The sequence below is a fragment of the Hevea brasiliensis genome, chromosome 11, assembly GCF_030052815.1.
Source record: "Hevea brasiliensis isolate MT/VB/25A 57/8 chromosome 11, ASM3005281v1, whole genome shotgun sequence".
NCBI lineage: Eukaryota > Viridiplantae > Streptophyta > Magnoliopsida > Malpighiales > Euphorbiaceae > Hevea > Hevea brasiliensis.
The window spans coordinates 83,886,509-83,912,312 of NC_079503.1; the positions used below are offsets into that span (position 1 = coordinate 83,886,509).

Genomic DNA, 25,804 nt, shown 5'->3' on the forward strand with positions numbered 1-25,804 from the left:
AAATCTATCCTTACAAATGAGATCAAAGGTGCAGATTGGGGCGTACTAAAATGCTTTAACATATGTTTGTTACTTTTAATAGAACGACCCAATATCTATCCTTACAAATAAGATCAAAGGTGCGGATTGGGGCGTGCTAGAATGCTTTAACTGTCTCAGATCCAATAGTTTGGATTCATCCTTACAAGATGGGGTGGATGGTAGTGAAGGAACAGAAGCGTGAAAAACACAAGTTTATACCATTGAATTCAAAAATTTTCACCTAGGGTCACATGCACCATGCAAGATTTATTTTTATCTATTTGATTTCAATGATAAACAACATATTAAAACTCTTTTAATATGTTTTTGGATCTATATTTGCCATTTAAGATTTTAAAATTAATCAGATTAATTTTAAAACCCTAGATTAAATTAAAAACGATTACACTAACCTCTTGATGCACTGCAGCGTGTCTGTGCCTTTGAGATTCGTCTTCAGGACATCAGATGTTGTCCCTCTAGCTTGTCCACACCAAGAACACCTATGACAGCCCTTGAATAGCTTCTAAAGCCTTTTCTATTAATTAGAAATTCAAGTTCTGCCTTTTAAGAGATTAGAGATGTAAACAGGACACTAGAAACAATTTATAGTGTTCTTAATTCAAGAGATTGATGACTAATCTCTTTGAATTGATGAGAGATGAAGAAGAATAGATGAAAAGCCTCAAAATGGCGTGACAAAGGAGAGGAGTGGCTGCTGGTTATTTTTCTTTTCACAACCACACTTAAATAGCTAAGTTAACACATTAAACCCTTGCCACATGTCACCCTTTGATTAGTTCTAGGTTTAAGTGACCCAATCACATTGTGCCAAGTGTCAAACCTATATTTAATCTTGATTTTAATCATCTTACATGATTAAAAAAACATTTGGCAAGTTTATGTGTAATCCTATGTGTCACCATCTCATGGTGCCACGTGTCACACTGTGAAATGACCAAAATGCCCCTGTGTCTTAATTTTGAGTTCTTAACCCAAAATAATTATTTTTCTTCTTCTAATTAATTTATATCAAATATAAATAAATAAATTAATCTCTATTAATTAATTTCTCATTAATTAAATTCATATTTAAACACTTTAAATATAAATTTAATTTATACTACACATCCAATAATCTAGATTTGGTTTCAAGTCATGCTAGGGACTTTGCAATTTAATTGCAAAGCAAACCTATTTAATTAATCAATTAAACTCTTTAATTAATTAATTAAATCATATTTAAATAGGTGATAACTTGTGTATGTGTGTGACTTACTAGGCTCATCACTAATTGGCAATGAGACATGATATCAACTCTTAATATCATCAGAACTCTTTCTTACCATAAATGATTTCTCTAAATCATTTTATGCACCTCATAGACCATGGTTAATACCTAGCATAGCATGCCATGGCCATCCAATTAGTAATAAGGTTTACCTTAAATGAGCCTATAATCATATGTTACCATGCACTAGAATCTCTCTGTTACAAAATCCCAACTCAAGCTGGAGTCATGGTTTATGTCAAACTCCATTTGCTATGAATATTATGCTCTCTTTTAATTCCAGTTCTTGATTAAAAGATTTTCTCATCAGAAACTCTTTTCTGAGTAAATCTATCTGTCCTGGCCAGGAACTTGAAACATCAAGAACAATTAAATGAATATAGGATTTTATCTCTATTTACTTAGAGGAACAGATTCCATCTTGATCAACACCTACCTCCATATATAACTAGTAGGAGCCAACACATGCCGATATACCCATACATAGTACAAGTATGAAAGCAGTATCAAACTCAAACTACCTATATACAAGATAACTGTGTTATCTCAGGTCTAAAGATTATATGCACTGATATGATTTATGACAAAACATTGACAAGAGTAAACTCCATGTGCTTGTCATAAGTGTCACTGGTTCGGCCTACTTATCATTTATAAGTGCCTATCATGTTTGTTATATGGCATGAGACTCACCATTCCATCTTATTTATATCTCATATAAATAACTTGGGAACAAACATGAATACAATCTTTCTGGATAAGTCATGTCCTTATTATGAAGTATCCTCGATTGTGAACCTATTTATGATACTTTGTGCTAAAAATATTGTCACTCATATTCTTAACAACTTAAGAATAATATTTCTAACAAAATATCAATGGACCTTTTCTATTACACATAAATATATTATGTAAACAGAAAAGTGGAAATGCCTTTTATTAATAAAAATATGTACAAGATACATACTAAATGATATGCTCTAGGGCATACTACTAACAGGTAGAGATTGAATCGTACCCCGAATGTTTTAACAAACTTAGATCCGATGGTGGTGGAGTTGATCTCACGAATCAAGGGTCATGGCTCAAAGTAACTTTTAAACTTCTGATTTTCCCAATCTTCCAATCTTTATTGGCCATTTTCTCGATCTACCCGGTCTCTTAATCTTGTTCCCCTATCTGATCTCTCATTATGGTTGGCAACTTGAAACCTTCTCACCTGATCTCTTCTTATCTTCCTGATCTCTTTTCTACCCATTTTCTGTATCTAGTGTAAATCGGTGCCCATCGAATATCGAAAAAACATTAAATTCTCCACTAACCGATCTTTGAGTTCTACGAGCATTAAATGCCCAGGCCTATATACTAGGGGAGATAAGTTGTCATTCTCACATTTCCACCTTCCTTCTCTGTTTAGTTTCCGAAGTGTTCTTCCTCCATGCCTTACATTTTTAGCACTGATTTTCATCATGACAACCGTTTTAATATTTTTTTCGACAACTTCCTTTGCTTATCACCTGAAAATGGATGACACTGACGGTCAGAGAGTTACCAAAACATCATCTGATGATGGCGAGGAAACCAAACTAAATAGCCGATCTAGGACCAAAATAACCACCATTCCAATCTCTAGTCAGCTTGCCTGTCTAAGCCAAAGATTGATCTCGAGCAAGGGGATTGCTAATTTTAATCTTGATATCAGTGACCGCCTCTTGAAGTTCATTTGGCTCTAACCATTTCAGGAGCCCTAACTAAAGCTCAGTTCTAGTTAATGATATCAACAATGACAATGAGCTTTCCATAGTCTTTACCATAGTTGACGAGAGATACTCTCCTGATCTCCACATATCTGTTAAACGACATCTTGAGATCAAGAGGAGTTCGAACTATGGGAGCAATATGGGTAGAATGTAGAGTAGAGTGTAGGTACATAATTAATGATCAGGTTGGGGAGGACCGCCCAATGATGTAATATGATTTTTTGGAAATGAAATGGATTTTTATTTAAGCTCGGTTTTATTTTTATTTATTTATTTATTTATTATGTTTTTATTTATTTATTATGTCCTTTATTATTTGCATTACTCTGATTGTCCTTCCGATCCCTCTCCTTTTTAATACCCTTTTCAGCAGATCTCTTTCATCTGGACCCTTTCCTATCCGATCTCTAGTCACAACTCTTTCAACCAATCTCTTCTGTCCGGCCCCTCTCCATCGATTTTCTCTTGGTGCACATAGAAAATTAGGATACAATTAAATTTTTTGTTGACCGATGTGCCACCTAAGGTCTTGCTAGCATTTAATGCCCGGATTTGTATAAATAGGGGAGGGGCTCAGTCATTTTTTTACTTTTGCTTTCTCCATTCCCCTCAAGCCTTTTAATGACTCTCTCAATTTTCTAGCTTTTCCGTCCTCAATTTGCGATCAGTTAATAGTTTTGATCTTTTTTCGGTCACCTTCACTACCTGAAAATGAGCTGCACTAATGGTCAGAGAGTTGCAAGCCGGCCTTCCGTTTACGTTTCTTGGTCCTCCAATGAAGGTGATGAGGCCGGACTGAGTGGGCAACCTGAAGTTATTACTGCCACCGTCCAGCTCGCCGAGTTGAGCCAACAGCAGGCTTCAATTGTGAGGAAGGAGCCACTACTCGTGGACGAGCTCCCCTCAATCCTTGGGATGTTTGATCTTGAACTAATAAGCCAAGAGTTCAATCTTCCAGCCAACTCATTCGAGCTCATTCAGTGTCATAAGGATCTTTGAGCCGATCACTTCATGGAGGAGGGAGATTTGATTATAGTATATGATGAACAATTGAAGGCCGGGCTGCGATTTTCTCTGGACCAATTTTATAAGGATGTCCTAAGGTACCATCGAATTTGCGTTGCCTAAGTGCATCCGAACTCTTGACGAACTCTGTTGGCCTTCAGAGGATTATGCCAAACTAAAGGACTCGAGCCCACAATGAAGGTCTTCGCTGAACTACACAAACTTGCTCAACAAAAGGACGACGAATTTTGGTTCTTCCAAGCAAAGCCGCGCTGTGGGATCTTCACCAATCTGCCTTCCTTGCTAAAAAATTGGAAAGATTGGTTCTTTATCCTTCGGAGTAAAGATCCACGCGGCTTCAAGGGGATCCCATGAAATTGGAATTATTTGGCCGAAAGGCCCGAGAAGAAGATCGAAAAACAACTGAACATAAATGTACATGAGATCAAATAATCTTGAAACATTTATTTGGAAAGCAACTTGGACCATTGTCGAGTTCAGAAAAGTGACCTGTGATCAGGCCACAATTAAAGTAACTTATTGAGATTGAGTAATGTTTAGATCGGAAATCCATCCAAGAAAATAACATTTTTATGAAATTAAAACTGTATTACAGCTTTTAAAAAGAAAATTATATATTAATTATACAAGTTGTGAATCTAATGGTCAATCAAAATATGGTGTCTACAGTGACTAAAATAATTTTATTTGACTTGGAGGTAGAAATTGTTAGCGTCCAAATTCAATTAGAAATAGGAATTAAATTAGAATTAAGAAATTAGATAAAATAGGAAGCTTAATAGAATTTAAATTATAAAGTTTAATAATTAGAGTCCCAAAGGGACTAGATTTCAGTGGCCTATATATGTGAATAATTAGTTGAATGTTATATTGTATTGTAGAGAACTCACAAAATGGAGAAGTGTTTTGAATTTCGTGAGTTTTGTTTAAGTGATTTTGAGGATAAAAAAATAATTAGTGATTGTAATTATTTTTTCCTTGGTAGTGAATTTATTTGATGGAGTAGGCTTACGTTAAATCACTTTAAATTTTATATTTTTTAATTTGTGCGAATGTAATTTTCACAATAATTTTTAAGTCTCAATTTTAGTATCTATTTTTATTTTAGTGTTAGTTTTAGTCTTGGTTTTAATTTGATTTTGATCAAATTTAATGGTCAACTTTAAAATCCTTTCTTATTTGAAAAACAAAATTTTTGATTTTAAAATCAAACCGAACCAATCAATTTTATTATTCCAATTTGATCAATTTCAATCCAATTTTAATTTCACGGATTTTTTTTACCGAGATCCGATTCATCATGGACCAAAGATATAAGATATATGATATGATAAGACCCACTTATTAAATATATTAATTGCACATAATCGTATCTTGAATCGATAATGAACCAGGTTTAGGTAAGAATTTCCCTTAATTCAAAAAATGTTGGGATCTTCATGCTCTTCGGTCAGTTTTCCATGATGCCGAAATTAAGAATATTCCCAGCATCCCATTGATTACTCTAACGAAGAAGATCGGTTGATATGGGATCACACTCGAGATGGGAACTACACAGCTAAATCAGGGTGCTACGTAGCAAGGCATCTTAAACTCCATAACTCTAGCTCAAACTTGGTTGGCCTTGGTCCTAATGCAAGTCTCAGCAGTGCCAAGTTTTGGGAAGACTTGTGGAACACTCCTGTACCTGATAAATTATCCATCTTCCTGTGGAAACTGTCGGGAGAGCTTGCCATCAAAAGAAATCATTAGTAGAAGGGTTCCCAACTTTGCGGCGGAATGCAATTTTTGAGCAAGACCAGAAACGACAAAACATCTGTTTTTCACGTGTCCAAGGGCTGTAGAAATTTGGTTAAACTCACCTTTCAGACTGAGGTCTTCTTTCATTAGTGCAACTTCGATGATTGATTGTTGGCTTCAGCTTAAAGAGGGTATCAAAAGTCGCACAGCTGACAACTCTTCTGAATCTCATTCCTTTTCTGCCGAGGCAGATTTGGAAAAGGCCTAATGCCTTGACTTTTCATAACTAACGAATTCATTACCAACAAGTCATTTCAGCAGCTCTTAAACATCAAGAAGACTACGTGGAAGCTCAAGTTCAACATGTTCATCATCAAGAAGAGCATCAGCCTCGTAACTCTTGCGTTCCACCACCTCCAACTATCATCAAAATTAATTTTGACGCTGCTGTTAACAAGAACAAAGGAATTGGAGCAGTAACAGTTATTGCTAGAGATCCTGTTTGTTGGAGTTGCAAACGCTTCAAAAATATTGATGACTTGCTTGTTTTGGAAAGTTTGGCATGCAGGGAGGCAGCTTCCATTGCTGCTAACAGGAGGTTAAACCGATCAATCATAGAAGGGGATGCTAAGAATGTCATTCTCAGCTGCAATGGATGACACCTCCTACTCAGATACAAGGGCTGGTCTTAAACATTCAGAATTTGGTTCATGATCTAGAGGAGGTTTCTTTTATCTTCGTGAAAAGGAATTTTAATAGGGTGGCTTACCAATTAGCCTCTGAAGCCCTGTATGATGATTTCTTCATGGCTAATCTCATGAATCAATTTCATTTTGTAACCAATATATTCTTAATGAATTCATCCTTTCGATAAAAACATTTAAAAAAAAAAGTATCAATATAGTTATGATTTAGTTTCCATTTCAAATCCAACCCCATAGCGTTGCAAAGTATAAGCTTTGGTTACAATGAAACAAATTTGGGCTGAAAAAGTAATTGGGCATAAAAGGCCCATTAGTTTATCATTTACCCTTTTTTTTTTAAAATTTTCGTAGAGAATAATTGTAACTGATAAAAAATCTTCTCTCTATATATATGTATATATTTCATGAATTTTTTTTATTTTGATTTCATAAGGTGAAAATTAAATTTTAAAGAGTTGAATGAACAAATAGTAATTTGATATATATGCATAAAGAATAAATAATTTTAAACTTATCTTCAGTATAATTTAATCCTAATTAATAAGGGACTCATATCTTTACCAATTAAATTAACTCTATTGAGTAGTATTATATTATCTTATATTAATATATAATAACATTATTTATTTATAGGATTAATTATTAGATCACATGGCAAAATTTATCATATTAATTTATTTTAATAATGTATTGACTATTTACAAAAAAAAAGATTAAATGTAGTCAAAAGAAAGTAATGATAAAAAGGAATTAACATTTACTAATAAAATGCTATAATAGTAATAATAATAAAAAATATATATATTATCAAAATAATATAAAAAATAAAATAATTAAAGACTTAGTAATAAACAAGTTAAGTTTTTTTTTTTTTTATAAGACGCTATATGATAACAATTAATAAAAGAAAATTGATTTTTTTAAAAAAAATTATTATTTAAATTTGATTTATTGTTAATCTAAGATATGTACAACACGTACAATAAAATTCATATATAAAATGAATACCACTATATATAAATGTAAGTAAATTTTTTCCTCTCTCTACATTCTGATAATAAATAATCTCCATTCATATATGTGGGATGAATTAATGGCCAATGGCAAATGTGTTAAATACCGAACCATGCGCATTACCCTCATAAAAAAGGAAGCCAATTAAAAATATTATGAGAGCTAAGCTAAAGAACAAGGCTTGATGGCTTGAAGGTAGCTTTTAGGAACATGCAAAATATAAATGTGGGGGACAAGGTGCTGTTTCCTGCCACCATGTACACCATTCACGATGCTTTGAGGAACCATCCATTTCCTGCTCATGCCATGCACAGCAAATCTAATAAGTTGCCAACTTTTTGAATTTACTACAATGAATATTGACATCAAACAAAAAATGAAATCTACAATCATATCCCCATTCAATAGGAAGCTCATTAACAGAGGCATTTAGTGGCAATTCAGATTTTAAAATCCAACTTATTTGTTAATTATATTGACCACGTTAATTATATTGCAAATAAGCTCTTTAACACACAATAATCATATATACTATGTAGTGTAATTTATATGTTGGTTATTATATTTTAGAACTTTGTCATATCAAATCATGTGCTATTTAATTTTCAATTGTATTATTTATATAATTCATATGTGATTAAGCCATTATTACACACAGTTTAATTTCAATTAGATCTTATTAGAAAGATCGATAGCTATTAAAAATTGGTTATATCAAATTATGTGCTATTTAATTTTCAATTATATTATTCATATAATTCATAAGTGATTAAGTTATGATCACGCACAATTTAATTTCAATTCAATCTCTATTGCCCAAGGTTAAAGACCAACACAGTAAAATGTGATTAGATTATGCTTAAAGCTACATCATCTGCTTCATCATGGCCGTAGATTTTGTGATTAAGCTACATCATATCTCTCTCCCTCTTACACTTTGTGATATAGACTTCAATTTATATATTTGGATATTTATTATATACAGATTAAATAGTTCAGCTTTGCAAAACCGTAGGTAATACAATTATGTAATTGAGACCATTGATTAATGGTGGTCACATCACATAAAACATATGGGACTTGTATCAATTAATGTGACATTTTTTTTTTAAATTTTTATGTTTAGACTTTTCTTATATTGAAATATGATAAATTTTAAAAATAATTTAAATTGGATGCATGAAATTTTTTGAAACATGGGTCAAATTTAGGACCACAACGGGTAAATGGTTCATTAGTCTGAATTAAATAAAAATCTTTTTGTGGAGAATCAGTTCCTAATTTAAATTAGAATTGATAATTTGATTAGATATAAATTATGTCACGACTCAACCTATGGGCCGAACCGGCACTAGAACCTGGATCAGCCTAAAGCTCCCTAGACCCGTAGTAAGGCTAACTATTCCTTAACCCATGACCAGTCCCATAATTTAGGCCCAATATGCATATAAAATAATTTAAATTAAACTGTTATAATTTTATTTCGGGCCAACTTTAGCCTAGCAATTATCCAAAACTAAAATTAGAGGAGCCCAGCTCAACCCTGTTACATCATTTACAAACTATTCAAGACTCATAAAAAAATTTTCATTTGTTAATATAAAAACTTAAATTCATGAAGTCCCTGATAGGATTAATGCTACTACTAGTACATGCGGAGTTCTAAATTACGAATTTAGATAATAATAATACAGTTAAAAAATTTTTATTTTCATAACCTGCGGAGAAAGGAACAGGTTATTTTGAAAAAGGTCTTCTCCTGTAGCCTGGAAAAATATGGTGAACAGGAGTGAGCGTTCGACTCAGAAAGTAAAATATCAATTTTAACCATAATCTCTATAGCTATCTAAAGCTAATGCACCATGTGGAGTGAAATATAACATAGTCATAAATTTCATACAAATCACATCAAAAAGGCAATTTGGAGCACTCACACACCCAACACTGTCAAACAATACATATATGGGAGCTGATCCCCTATACAGCTCTCTTAATCCAACCTGTGCTAGCGAAGAACTCAAGCCGGACTTTCGCTTAATAAACTAAATCGGGGTCCCAGCGAAGAACTCAAGCCGTGTCTACCCCGAAGGACCGGGTCCCAGTGAAGATCTTAAGCCGTGTCTATCCGTCATGTCCATAGCCAACACCATACCACACGCACGCTAACTCATGCACACTGCTCCAAATTACCACAACAACATCCATGGCACTTTAACAGTTGTGAATGCAACATAAAACGTGCCTAGAGTTTAACTACATAGATACATATTTATAAGTGATGCATGGGCATACTTAAACATATAATAATATCGAAATTATAATTAAAATTAATATTTTACTCACAGAACACCGAGGACTATTGTGGCTGCTGGATGGAGGAAAATAGCAGGCATCGATCACCTAATAATTAAATTATAAATTTATTAGTACTAAGTCAAAATAAAAATTTAAAGAGACAATAGACAGCCTAATTCATGTCGAAAATCCGGCAGAATTTCTCCTATACCTGGGACCTACCCAACCTAAAAAAGGCCTCAAAATACACTTCTATATATGCCAATCACACAATCACAACTCAATCACATCACAAGGCCCCTCCTGGGCCCACCCAAATAGTCAACAATACACAATTTGGAAAATTATAATTTAGCCCCCATAACTAGTCCTTTTGCAAAAACTACCCAAACGAGCTCTAAAAATTCTAAAATTTTGCCCCGCGGTCCTTAATAATATTATAAGGCTATTGCAAAAAAAAATTATAATTTTCTGATCATCCATGAATATTTTATGAATTTTATTCTAAATCAGTATTAGCCGAAAATGAGCAACTTAGAGTTTGGGTTTACCTATGCCAATTCTGACACCTGAGACGTGTCCAGAACGCCTAAAAATGCTAGGATTGACTATAATATTAACCACGTTCTGAGACGGGCCATCGGGCAGCCTGATCTAGCTGAAAATGCTATCCCGACGCCGGTAAGCTATCCTCGATTCGATTGTACCTAAATTAAGTCCAAATTGTGTTAATAATTATTATAAAATTATTTTTAAATTTTGAGAATCGAAAAAGTTCGAAAATCTCACCAAACGATCTGGACCGTTCGATTATCTCCTTTTTCAAACGGTGTCCGATCAGAGCGGGAGCAATCCTATCTCGAAGATCTCATCGTCTTGAGTCCATCGGTGGCCTCGAATTTTCGATTCGACTGTCGGATCGCCAGAAAAGTGACCAAAAACTGAGAAACCCATATGATTTTCTTCCAACTTTCCATCATTGGTTCTCTTTCCTCCGGCCACCAAACGGGGTGCCACTGTTCTCATCTGAAAGTTTATCATCTTGGGAGTCTGTGGCACTTGAAATCACCTGGAATGGCTGCCAGAGTCGGCAGGGGCGACGCCGCAAAGTCGGGCCCCTGTCACGCGCTCTCCCCCTCTCCTCTCTTTCCTCTCTCCTTCTCTCTCTTTCTGTGCCTCCTGCTCAGTGCTGTTGCCGTCTGGTGGTTGTTCCAACACGGGGAAAGGCCGGCAGTACCTCATCGGCACTGATGCTGGCCGGTTGGACGAAAATGGGTGGGGGGGGGGGGGGAGAGTAGAGTCGGGGAGAGAGAGTTGGGGGGGGGGCTGCTATGTTTTAAATTTCTGGGTTTTTTTTTTTTAACTTCTAATTATACTATTAGTCCTCCAACTTTTTAGGAGTTTACAATTAGGTCCAAAATTATTTTATTATGTTAAAATTTAATAAAATTCTAGTAATGATAAAAATAAATATAGTATAGGAAAATTTAATTATTTTATTCTCATTTACTAAATTAACTTTAATTAATTTATTTATTATTACTTTATTTATTATTATTATCTTCCTTTATTTTAAAATTAGTTCAAATAAATCCTATGATATTAATAACATAATATTTCCTTTTTATTTTATTTATAATTTAAAAATTTTTGGGTTGTTACATTCTTCCCCCCTTAAGAAAAATTCGTCCTCAAATTTACGAATAAACAAGAGATAAGGAAAATAATATTATTAGAACAAGTATAATCATTACTCCTACGGCTATGCAGAGATTGGTAAAACATTTATTCTTTAAGCTCTCTGATTCTACTATAGTGTCCTAACTGTCATCATCTCTTCCTAGAGATACTCTTATCTCTTGGCTATTCATTGACCATTTTTCTCACATCTCAAGTATTCACTATATCTCCACTACTCTCGACTTGATATCTGATAACTTTAATCAACTTTGGCGCTTACCTCACTTTTATTACGCCCTGACGTGTCTCTTGGTGACTTCAGTCCTCATTCCTTTGTTTCAATAATCTCTGTTTCTCCAAAACATGACTTATGTTCCTTATCCTAGCCATCCTATGAGTAGCTTTCCTGTAGCACCTAATCTAGGCATCTTGTTCGAGATCTTCACTCTTCTTATGACCTCAATGGTCAATACCTATAAATCTTCTCACTCCCATAATACTTCAAATTTTTAATCTCTTTTGTGTCATTACTAAGGTAATTAGACCGACCTCTATCCATCTTATATAACTAGTTAGGTAGAGTTCCATCCAAGGGTCAAGTGTACTATTTATTAACATTAGAAAGTGAACTGGGTCTCTTCTCTTATATAACAAAAGTGTTTATATTCCCTGACAACTCAATCCATGCGACTTTATCATTTCCCACTCCTCCTCCAGAATGGGAATATGCTGACTTTCTCCTAAAGCTTCTTATTGTGTTGCCTGCTTCTGATACATTGGTACTTAGATCGAGGCTCCACTACTCCTTTAATCTATCATCTCATAATTATAACTAGCTTTATCGAGCTTTCTTCTTGTCCTTTGGATCTTATCCACTTACTTTTCCTATTTCTGCTATCGTTGATATCTTTTTAACATGCTATACTTATTTCTTAATCTCAGTCCTATCTCACCCTTACAACTTTTTCCTTCAAAGATGTCCATCACATCATCAACTTTAACTTTCTTTTTATTTTTTAGTCTTATCTTGATTACTAGTTCCATTACTTCGAGAATTCTAACCTTATGATTTACTCCTACCAGCATATTCTTCACCTTATGTGACACTCATAATTAACTATAGAAAATTCTCCTTGTATCCCCTTTTCCAACTTAACTATCAGAACATTATCATTCCCTACCAGCCTTAGTAGAAAATTACTCATCCTGGATGGATAGGAGCCCCAGAACTATAAGTTCCATCTGAACTAACACGGCTGTGGGAAATATGTGCCATGCCTTAATTCCAAACAAGATACTTCACATGTTCATTCTCCTTAATATAATCACATATACTACCCATACTTTCTAAACTTCAAACTCAAATTACCCATCAGCAACAATTTCATCTATCGAAACTCATCCACAAATAGTACTTCCTCTAGCTCATAGTTTAAAACGGTTATAAGCCTTGGTAGCTAACTCCATTTGACTCCTGTCACTATTCTGATCGTCCTTTCATACTTAACACTAGGTATGCACTTATTGTCATTCTCATATCAGGAAATTGTGTATGAATTGGTGCCTAGCAAACTCTCAAATAACTAGGTCTCCTTAACTCAGTCTCTATTCCTTATATAACCCTCTAGAACCAAAAGCACGAGCAAAACTTGAAAAGAAAGAAAAATATCCTCTTATATTCAACTACGTCCATTGTCATATAGTAATGTTTAACCTACGTTTCTTGGTCTTTCTCTTCAAATTTCATCCTCTCCTAGCACAATTATGCTCTACCTATAAGGTTTCATCTGTATAAACCCTTTACCGTACCATTGTCCTTCCTAACATAATATTTTATAATTTATTAACTTTACTTATACTCGACCAATAATTCATATCTATCATTGTTTATATTGTGCCCTTAACTTTTGTTGAATCCTGAAAGATTTCTCTCACTAATAGATTCTTCCAGCACTAATTCCACCCTTATCTATGGTCATTAATTTGATCCTTGAACTTTCTAGTGATTTATAACCACCCATACTTGTCACTTTTCGTTCTACCCCTACTATTGTTCTATCGTTATTGCTTCACTGCAAAGTGATTTTGTTGGTCACACTAAAAATGTTTGCCTGACATTCATAATGAACCTCTAACTACCTTCTCACTATCTCAAAAGTCTAACCTAAAGCCTCTGTGTCATTATCTATCATTCTTTTCCTCTCATCATACCTATTTGATCCCTTAGATTGACTTTTATTCAACTTACTACTTAGTAACTTCTTTTTCTCTGCCTAATCTTCTTGATACTGTTAACAAGTTAAAAGAATCTTGCCCCATTGCTATCCACTTCACTTTAGGAATAAGGAATAGATAGAGTATGATCCAAACATGCAACTCCAAGCTCTATATTTTAGCCCCTGGCACTACCTCAACAACATCATGCTATGAGTATCACATTACTAGATTCTATACCTCCATCACTATTCTCACTAATGTGGTTCCATTTTGGGTTCTCCATCCTTGTCATTTACCTTGCCAAGAATAACACTTAGCCTACCCTATATCTTAACTTGTTCCTTTTAATTATTTCCTTTGTCTTACCCAAAATAGAACTTGACTATTCTATCCCTGGTTTCATTCTTCTTCGTAACATGACAGCTGTACTTGCTAACTATATCTTTCAGAGTCTCTACCGCATTATCACATGTCTATGCTACTCAAATTTGGTCCTTTGACCACCCTAGCTAGTACTTCCACTGGCATTTAGATTATATTGTATCTGCAATCAATTGTCCAAACTTTCATTATGCACTTTCTCTATCCATTGGCCTTATGTGATTTATCTTCGCTAATTTATTACTCTTAAGACTATTATAATTAGATTATACTATTGTTTTGAACAATATGATGTTGGAAAGGAACTCAGGAAATTGCAGTCACACCTTTATTGTATGATCTCTATTCTTATCCTTTAGCTTACATAATACCCTTACAACCTCAAGAACTGATTCTGCAGCAATTTTATTTATTTGTTATTATTATAATTATTATTATTATTATTTTCCATGTTTACTCAATTAGCCAAAACTTAAAATACCGGGCACCCAAACCCGTCATCCAATTCAAAGGATTTACATCCATCATGATCTAATTATATATGATTCCTATAATGGAACTTGTATGAATCTCTAGAATACCCGAACCAACTATTCTCTATCACAAACTACAGTCCCATCTGGGGCACTATTTTGTTGATACCATTATTAGTAATAAACTTCGATCCCTTCTGAAAAGATAGGACTATACCCTAACTTACTGCAATAAAGGTACTACATTTATCACCTTGCCAAAACCATGTCAAATTAATGACTCTCCTATCATATCATAGCTCTGTAAATCATCAATTCATAGTTCTGATCTTCTCTAGGTAGTAGGGTTGTACTTTACACCTTACTGATACACACAAGGTATACTATTCTCACTAAGCTCTAAGCAAAATGTCTGTCGTACTGCAAAAAACCATCCAAAATTCAATACCGAAGCCTAGATGGTCTCACTCTATAAATGTCACCTTTACTTTGCAACTAATCCGCAACCTCTGGTCTGATGGCAACTCTTGATGTAACTTTAGCTCATGCTAGGGTAACTGAGCCACTGACTCCAGTTATCTCCCAACTGTGACCTTTCAATATTCTAACTCTAGACTCTTAACCAGGAGTTCCCAACTTCTCTACAGATATAGAACTCTGTTCTAGTATAACTGTACCAAAACAGAGGCTATCCGCAAACACCCTCATTATGGAGCACCACGGGGATGCAGGCAGCTCTACACAATAATCTCATATTGGTACTGTAATCTGTAGCTTACAGAGCAGACATCGAGAATATTGTATAGTTACTATGATACGTCCTAACAGACTAGGTCTCCTAATCTCTTATCTCTCTTGAATCTACTATTGTCAGAAACTTACTCTGACTGGGTCATCCACTGACGATTGCCAGTAGTGGTATCCTCATCCTTATCTAGGGCAACTATACTTTCAAGACTCACCTTTATGTACTCGTGCCTTGCACAACATGGGCACACCATTTAAACCCATACTGTAAAATTATAGTATTTATTGGAGTACGTGTTTCCATGGTAGACCTCAATACGTCTGCTAAATCTATTTCACGTTTCTATGTACTCCACGAAAATCAAGATACTAACTGAGGTACTCTTATATTTTCCGAGGTATAACGCAAAATCTAGAAACAAAGAATTACAGAAAAAGACAAACAGAATCCTATACTCCGCATGTAACATTATAACAAGACTCCTTTTACACTCCTAAGTATATTCTTTCCCATGAATCTGGAGCCTAAGCTCTGATACCAACTTTGTCACGACCCAACCTATGGGCTAGACCGGCACTAGGACCTGGGCCAGCCTAAAGTCCCCGAGGCCCGTAGTAAGCCTAACTATTCCTCAACCCACAACCAGGCCCACAATTTAGGCTCAATATGCATATAAAATAATTTAAATTAAAATGTTATAATTTTATTTCAGGCCAACTTTAGCCCAGCAATTATCCAAAACTAAAATTAGGGGAGTTCAGCTCAACCCTGTTACATCATTTACAAACTATTCAAGACTCATAAAATTTTTTTCATTTGTTAATACAAAAACTTAAATTCATGCAGTCCCTGACAGGATTAATGCTACTACTAGTACATGCGGAGTTCTAAATTACGAATTTAGATAATAATAATACATTTAAGAAATTTTTATTTTCATAACCTGTGGGGAAAGGAACAGGTTATTCTGAAAAAGATCTTCTCCTGTAGCCTGGAAAAATATGATAAATAGGAGTGAGCGTTCGACTCAGAGAGTAAAATATCAATTTTAACCATAATCTCTATAGCTATCTAAAGCTAATGCATCCTGTGGAGTGAAATGCAACATCATCATAAATTTCATACAAATCACATCAAAAAGGCAATTTGGAGCACTCACACACCCAACATTGTCAAACAATACATATATGGGAGCTGATCCCCTATACAGCCCTCTTAATCCAACCTGTGCCAGAGAAGAACACAAGCTGGACTTTCGCTTAATAAACCAAATCGGGGTCCCAGCGAAGAACTCAAGCCGTGTCTACTCCAAAGGACTGGGTCCCAGCGAAGATCTCAAGCCTTGTCTACCTGCCCTGTCCATAGCCAACACCATACCACACACACGCCAACTCACGCACACTGCTTCAAATTACTACAACAACATCCATGGCACTTTAACAGTTGTGAATGCAACATAAAATATGCCTAGAGTTTAACTACATAGATACATATTTATAAGTGATGCATGGGCATGCTTGAACATATAATAATATCGAAATTACAATTAAAATTAATATTTTACTCACAGTACACCAAGGACTATTGTGGCTGCTGGATGGAGGAAAATAGCAGACATTGATCACCTAATAATTAAATTATAAATTTATTAGTACTAAGTCAAAATAAAACTCTAAAGAGGCAGCAGACAGCCTAATTTATGCAGAAAATCTGGCAGAATTTTCTCTATATCTGGCTTACCCAACCAGAAAAAGGCTTCAAAATACACTTTTATATTGCCAATCACACAATCACAACTCAATCACATCACAAGGCCCCTCCTGGGCCCACCCAAATAGTCAACAATCCACAATTTGAAAAATTATAATTTACCCCCATAACTAGTTCTTTTGCAAAAACTACCCAAACAAGCTCTAAAAATTCTAAAATTTTGCCCCGCAGTCCTTAATAATATTATAAGGCTATTGCAAAAGAAATTATAATTTTCTGATCATCCAGAAATATTTTATAAATTTTATTCTAAATCGGTATTAGCCGAAAATGAGAAACTTGGAGTTCGGGTTCACCTATGCCAATTCTGACACCTGGGACACATCCAAAATGCCTAAAAATGCTAGGATTGACTATAATATTGGCCACATTCTGAGACGGGCCGTCGGGCAGCCGGATCTGGCTGAAAATGCGATCCCGACGCTGGTGAGCTATCCTCGATCCGATTGCACTAAATTAAGTCCAAATTGTGTTAATAATTATTATAAAATTATTTTTAAATTTTGAGAATCGAAAAAGTTTGAAAATCTCACCAAACGATCTGAACCGTTTGATTATTGCCTTTTTCAAATAGTGTCTGATCGGAGCGGGACCAGTCCTATCTCAAAGATCTCGTCGTCCTGAGTCCATCGGTGGCCTCGAATTTTCGATCTGACGGTCGAATCGCCGGAAAAGTGATCGAAAACCGAGAAACCCATATGATTTTCTTCCAACTTTCCATCGCCGGTTCTCTTTCCTCCGGCCACCAAACCAGGTGCCACTGGTCTCATCTGAAAGTTCATCATCTTGGGAGTCCATGGCACTTGAAATCACCTGGAATGGCCGCCAGAGTCGGCCGGGGCGACACCGTAAAGTCGAGTCCCTGTCGCGCACTCTCCCTCTCTCTTCTCTTTCCTCTCTCCTTCTCTCTCTTTCTGCTGCCTCCTGCTTGGTGCTGTCGCCATCTGGTGGTTGTTCCGACAAGGGGGAAGGCCGGCGGTACCTCGCCGGCACTGATGCTGGCCGGCCGGACGGAAATTGGGGGGGGGGGGGGGAGTAGAGTCGAGGAGAGAGAGTGTGGGGGGGGGGGGGCGAGGGGGAGGCAGCTGCGTTTTAAATTTCTGGGTTTTTTTTTTAACTTCTAATTACACTATTAGTCCCTCAACTTTTTAGGGGTTTACAGTTAAATCCAAAATTATTTTATTATGTTAAAATTTAATAAAATTCTAGTAATGATAAAAATAAATATAGTATAGGAAATTTTAATTATTTTATTCTCATTTACTAAATTAACTTTAATTAATTAATTTATTATTACTTTATTTATTATTATTATCTTCCTTTATTTTAAAATCAGTTCAAATAAATCCTATGATATTAATAACATAATATTTTTTTTATTTTATTTGTAATTTAAAAATTTTTGGGTTGTTACAAATTAATTTTAAGAAAAAAAAATAATTGTTGAATTAACTAAATTTAGATCAAACCAAACTTAAAATCGCCAAAGTTAGAATCAAACTAATTCCTGCAATCTAATCCAAGTTAGCTCCTTTGAGGATTAAAGCTGACTCGTAGGAATGGCAACGGAATAGGTTGGGAGCGGGGATCATTCCTCTTGTCCCCAATACATAAAAATTCGGGGGCGAGGAGGGTTTTGCTGTCAAAATTTTTCTTTTTTGTTTTTTTTTTTTATTTTTTATTTTATTTTATTAGTATACAATATAAATTTATTTATTAAAAAATAAATTTTAAGTTGGAAACATATGTTTATACATAACTTTAATAGTATATCTATAATTTTTTTTGTTAAAATTATAATATTTAAATACATAAATATATATAAAAAATAATAATATGTAATTGTAAAAGAAGAGTTATGGAGTTCATAGCAAAGAGACTTTATCTCCATCCCCACCCTGCATAATATTGAAATCAAGGTAAGATTGAAGAAAATTAATCGGATTCGGGGTGACTAGTCGAATCGAGTTCGAGAATAATTATTATCCCTACTAACCCTTGTTCCTTTCTACACATGCATTGACATATATCTTATAACTTTATAATCTACATATATAAATATTAAATCATTTAATTGTAAAATATAATTAAAAACATGATAATAAAAAGGTATTTTATGGAGATAATATCTATATTTTTATAGTATATAGTTAGTAAGGATAAAATTACTCAAATATTTCATGTCAAAATAATAAATAAGGAGAAGTGTAATATACTTAAATAATTAAAAAATATAAATTTACTTACATATGATATTTTATCGGTTTGCAATTAGTCATTTGTATTGAACTCTAAAAGAAAAAAATAGAAACCTGACTTGTGACAATATGATTCTATTTCGTCTTATTATGAAAGATCATACTATTGAAACTCAGTATGCTTAGTGTTATTAATGGAGAAGAGGAAGAGAAATAGACTTTTGCAAATAAAATAAGTTTAATATCAATTAATATGATATAAATTAAGTGGATATTGGAATTAGTTAGTAGCCGGAGATATTAATTGAAGAAAAATAATAAAATTTAAATTTCAAAAAATAAGAAAAATTTAAAATAAATTAAAAGCACTAAAAAATAATGTTCTCCATAGAAATAAAAATTAATTAATTTATTGATTTAAGATGATGAATCCATTTGCTATGTGAGTGAAAGAATATAAATATTGAGATGAATCCATATGTTATGTGGGTGAAAGAATATAAATATCGAGTGTAATGAATAATTTTTCAAAAAATAAATAACTTAAAATAGTTTATGAGGTTTGAAAAATGATTTTAAGTCATGTTTGGCATTAAGTTTCAAAATCTGAAATTGCTTTTCTGAATAAAAATATTATTTTAGATGCCATTGAGAAAAGTAATTTGAAAAAAATTATTTTATTATTTTTAATCAAAATATTTTTTAATCAAAATATCATTCTTATGATTAAAATTAATTAAATTTAATTTTTAAATATTTTTTAACACTCTCCAACTAGTATATTTAAAAAAGTGATTTTCTGGATAATAGTTTTAACATCAATACTAAACACACCTTTAAATAGCTCACAAGTCATTTATGATTAAAATAATCAAATAAAATAAATAAATAAATAACAAACACACCTGAAAGAGAAACAAAATTTTCATTTCACAATATCACACAACCTCAACTGCTGTACAATGCATATTTGGCAACATCTCTAGTAAATCCACCGTTAACATGGACGCCTTGGGCTTTGAGACCCGGCCGGAACGTTCCGTTGAAAAGGCAGGCTTCACCGTTGTTCTTTCACAATTGCCCAGCCATTTTGCTTGCATGTATCTTTGTTTTCTCCATGGCCCCAAGTGCATTTTCTTTTCTTTCATGCACTTCTTAGCTGCCGAGCATAAGATCTTTATTACTGTGTTTAATCTTTCGCTTTTTCCCACGAACAACTCCGGTAATCGTCGGACTAGCCGATTGTACTCCTCGTTTGCTTTTGCCATCTCGAACTCAGCCTGGAAATTTAATTCAATTATCACCCTCACCTCCCCTTTTTTAGAATTTGAATTGTCTATTACATCCAAAAACGTGTGTTCCCCTGCAGAGTATAGAGACTAGCTAATTAATATCAACTTGAAACTTCATTAATAATCTGAAAATCGTATTTAGAGTACTGTAGATGATCTTTAACTATTTTTTTACCTGATGGGATATCTGGAGAACTTCTCCATTTAGATTTGCAAATGGCACTATTATAGCCTGCATTTCGGAGGTGGCCAGAGATTTCTGTCATCAAACAATTCCGGCAGCCACCTACCATTGATCTTCCACAACCACAGATTGTTCCTGCCATCTGAATTTCCTTTATTGCTTCTTTAGTAACATTTCTAATCCCTGATTCCAAGGAGCTAGTCCTGCATAAGCTAGCCTGGACACAACCGTGTAATTAAGCCGGGTGTTTTTGGGTTCAGTAGTCGACAAAATATTAAGTAAAAGTGAATTATGGGAATGAATTAATTACTTACTTGTAGAAGCTGGTGTTGTTTCTCCCAAAAGTTCTTGTCCTCTTCAACACTTCCATTTTCTGATCTCTCTTCATCTTCTTCATCTAATGCTTCATTTTCCCGACACTCCTCGCTGCTAGTACTTCCCTGCAATGATTCTTCATGACTATCTTCAAGAAACCCGAAAATCATATCGGAGAAATTCGCCGCCAGTTGGTCATGAAACTGTAGTTCATAACCATCGCCGGCGAAATTCTGTTGATAAATTGGGATTCTAATTCTTGCACTAGGCATGGTTTTGTTTTTGTTCGAATTAGCTGCTTCGTTCAAGACAGGGAATGTGTTGATTGGAAAATGGATAGGGAAAATTCCTTTATACCTAAGATTTGGGGTTGCTGTCGGACCCAGTAGCCAACGTGGACCAACGGCCCGCTGCGCACATGGAGGTTATTTCTTCTTCCTACGTGGCTTTTAATAATTGGGTAATGCTAATCAGACAGCCAGATCCACGTCAGTCAGCCACAATAATTTCGATCTACTGACCAATCTGGATATACAATGGAGTAGGGTAGGACCATACCCCACGTGATGTGATTGAATGTTCATCTGGCCGCCACGTGGGAGTGATCAGGACGTTGACAAGGAAGTTTATCCGAAAGGGTGGGACCTACTTGTTGGCCACTGAATGATTTCTTGTAATCATACGGGCAGTGGCTTTGTCAGATTTGGTTTAATTTTATCTATTTGACAAAAACGCGGCATCTTGCCAATGGTTCTGCAAATTTCTGAAGTGAAAGACAAGATTCCCATGAATTCTGTAGGGTGTACGAGGACAAAATTGAGGGTATTTTGGTCATAGTGGTAAGGCAATAATTTTGGAATGAGTCAAATGTGGCATCGAATGCCGAAAGCCAAAGCCACACGAGATTATATTAAATATATTCTCTTTTTTTTTAAGAGAAAACAACATGTTGATTGAAATTTAAGTAATTTTTTATATTTAAATAAAAAATAACAAAAAGATACAAAAATTATTTTGAGCTTATATATATAATTAAATAATTTGTTTATCAATGAATATGGATTTTGTTTTTTAAATATAGTCAAAATCCATTAATTGGCAGTCTCTTTCACTTTTATTTGCATTGATAGCCAAACCTCCAAAATCCTACACATTTCTACAAGGTTATTGAGTGTAATAGATCAATCAAGGAATGTGCACTTACTTGGTCAATGGTCTAGGACCTTCTATATCTTATTATTTTTTTAACTAAACAAGAATGTGGTTACAATCATTCCTGAACCAGAAATTCTAGCAAACCTACTCCATTTAGTTTTGATTATATCTCTTTAGTTGCTAGTTAGCTAGGTATCATTTATAGGTAAGCATAAAGAACAGACAAGAGGATTAATTATAAAATATTATTATAGTAGGTACACATACAATCTTATAATTATAATAATAAAAATAAAAAAATATATAATATTTAAGTGGTTTAATCATACGTAAAGCTCATGTTCACAAGTCAGATACAAGATTAAAATTTCTACTATGCTGAAAAGATCAAAAGATATAAAAACTCAGAATCTTTAAACTCTAACTCCAATATATTTTCTGAATTTTTTATAATTTCGTGCCTTTTGCTATCACTTACAAAATATTCTAAATGAAATATAACTTGAAATTTTCGAGTCAGATTACAAATTGAGTCCATAAAAATATGTTTAAAATTCAAACCATGTAAATAACAAATATTTTGAATTTAAGCAAACTTTTTCATTATATCAAGAAGTTTTAATTTTAATAATTAGATATTTTGACTTCTATACTTTTCGATTATATCGTTGATAGTTATCTCAATTGATTATATTACTAGAGGCATGGTAATAAATCATCTATTGGTAGGAAAAAAATATATGCTTCCAATTTTTAATATATAATAATAATTGAGTAAAAAATAAAATAATTTCATCAAATAATAAATTCTTACTATATATAATCATAAATATATAATTGTAATCAATGAATTTTCATTTTTTAAAAGTATTACATTATTAAAAAGAATTTTTTTTTTAATATAAGTAATCAAACAATAATTTAATAAGTAACAACTAAGTTCTTGTTGGATTTTACAATTGAGTTTCATAATTTTTATATATATATTTTTATTTTTATGTGATTTGAATTTTAGATATATTTTCATAGACTAAATTATGATTCGATTTGAAAGTTTCATACTACGATCTGATTTGAAAGTTTCATGCTATGATTCGATTAAAATAAAAAGCATGAACCAGTATAAATATTGTAATATTTTACCATTTATGATAAATTGTGAGATATTCGAGAAATGTACTAGGATTCGAGTTTGAGAGTTCTAAATAATTTATTTCACTATTTTTTACTGTAGTAAATTTTTTTTTTCTCTCGTCTTGTTTGTGGACGTAGATCTTACAGTCAAATAATGTAAATCTTGTGTTATTTTTTTTTTATATTATATGGTTGTGTGATTTTGTATGTGTCTAAGATTTACCTGCTTGCTATAACACTTTTTAATAATGTAGGCCCTGTAAGCTATAATGAGCTTTATTTTGATGATAACAAAACTTAATGAAATATAAATTAACCCTTTGTGCATAAGTATTTGAAGTAATTTTATAGGTCATAAAATGCAAAGACACTGATGGAAGGACTATTCTATTGACATGGCTGATATAAAAGGAGTTTATCATCTTGTATAACACAAGACGAATCAAAGTCCATGAAGAAATAGGATAGAAATTAAGTTCCTAGGTCCATTGTACAATATTGGAGAATTTATGCCATTTGAGACCTAAAATCAATTTTGTTTTTAGATTTAAGAGTTTAGAAAGTGTTTTTATATCATTTCTAAGGTTTTTGAATGGTCAAAATAATTTTTACAACCTTTCTTCAAAAACTCAAAATTTCAATTTTTAAGTCAGGCAATAGCGAAATTAGTTAACGTTGCGAAAATTAGTTAACTAGTTTTGATGTCTAAAATTCTCTGTCTTACAAAACTAGTTAACTGGTGAAAATTTTAGTTAACTATTTTTATGATCTGACCTGACTCAACTCTGCTGCACGACTTTCTAAGTAATAACGGCTAGTTTTTTGAAAATTAAAGAGCCGTTAGACACACTCTCCAGCAGACGTTTTTGGCAATGAAAAGCACCTATAGAAGGCATCATTTACTACAATTCTAACTAATGAAAGTGCTCTTATTCATAGTGAATTTATTGTGGTTTTTAAAGCTTTCATTCAATTACTCTTGAGCTTGAGTAGCAAATCTTCTCTCTCAATCTTCTAGCATTAAATTCTGTATCTGAGAGTTATTGAGAGTGATTTCTTCTACACCAAAACCTATTTAAGGTTGTGTAAGTGTGAGGACACACTTGTGTAAGGTTTTCAAGCACCTTGTGAAGCTTGTGGGAGGTTTTCAAGCACGTTGTGAAGCTTGTGGTCTTTTGTGGGAAGCAAAGACGTTGTAAAGGTCCTCAAGCACCTGGGAAGCTTGCTTATATTGTAAAGGCTTTGAATCTTGCCTGTTGAAAAGATCAAACAGTGGAATGACTCTCAAAGTGGGACTTTGGGAAGAGTGGATGTAGGCTAAGAGAGGCGAACCACTATAAACATTGTGTTTGATTCTCTTTTTCCCTTAACTCTTTAATTTTCAGCACTTTGATTTTCTGATTATATATTGAATGTGTTGAGAATTTATTTATTGAGCTAATATTGCAAACTCTGAATTTTATGTGAGAAAATACACTTGATATTAAGTAATTATTTTTTGTATGAACTAGTATTTGTGCATAACTTGATTGATTACTTAAATTACACCCTAGGAACAGAGTTATACACATACATAGAAGTGCAAAGCCTCAATTTTTCATTAAGTCTAGAGCAAGGGCTGAAAAATTGTCTAAAGTGTCCAATTCACCCCCCTCTTGGTCACTTTCTTTGGGACAACAAATTGGTATCAGAGCTTGTCTCTCTTGCTTGAGGTTTAAACACCTTAGAGAGATCCTATAATGACTGGCACATCTAACACAGCTGGTATCCCTGCACCTTTAGCTGAAGGACACTCTATCACTAGACCACCTTTGTTTAATGGTTCTAATTATTCTTTTTGGAAAGTAAGGATAAGAAACTTTATTCAATCTGTTGATATTGAAGCATGGCAAAGAATTGTTAAAGGTCCTGAAATTCCATTAAAATTGCATGTTGATGGTTATCGAGGAAAAGTAGAAGAAGAATATAATGAACTTGATTGGAAGAAAGTTTTTTCAAATGCTAAAGCTTTAAACATTCTTCATTGTGCACTTGATGCAACTGAGTATAATCGTATTTCAGGTTGTACATTTGCAAAAGAAGTGTGGGATAAACTTGAAGTCACATATGAAGGGACTAATCAAGTGAAGGAATCAAAAGCAAATAGGCTTGTTCGGGAATATGAACTATTTGAGATGAAACCTGGAGAAACCATTGTAGAAATGAGCACAAGATTTACTGATCTGGTGAATGTTCTCAAAGCTCTTGAAAAAGAATTCACTGAAGAAGAGTTAGTCAAGAAAGTCTTGAGGTCACTACCTAAATCATGGGAAACAAAAGTTACAGTGATCTTTGACACCAAAGATTTCTCCAAGTTCACTTATGATGAGCTTATTGGTTCTCTTATTGCTCATGAAATGCTTTATG

At 33.7% G+C, this 25,804-nt stretch overlaps 1 protein-coding gene across 1 annotated transcript; it reads right to left on the bottom strand.

Annotated features, from left to right (window-relative positions):
• Nucleotides 1-20,226: 20,226 nt before the first annotated feature.
• LOC110658840 (uncharacterized) lies at nucleotides 20,227-21,449 on the bottom strand. Its single transcript, XM_021816596.2, has 3 exons — nucleotides 21,109-21,449; nucleotides 20,786-21,011; nucleotides 20,227-20,681 (listed from the first exon to the last, which is right to left on the bottom strand). Exons 1-3 carry the CDS (start codon nucleotides 21,379-21,381, stop codon nucleotides 20,257-20,259), a joined length of 924 nt encoding a protein of 307 aa, XP_021672288.2. The 5' UTR covers nucleotides 21,382-21,449; the 3' UTR covers nucleotides 20,227-20,256.
• Nucleotides 21,450-25,804: the final 4,355 nt, after the last annotated feature.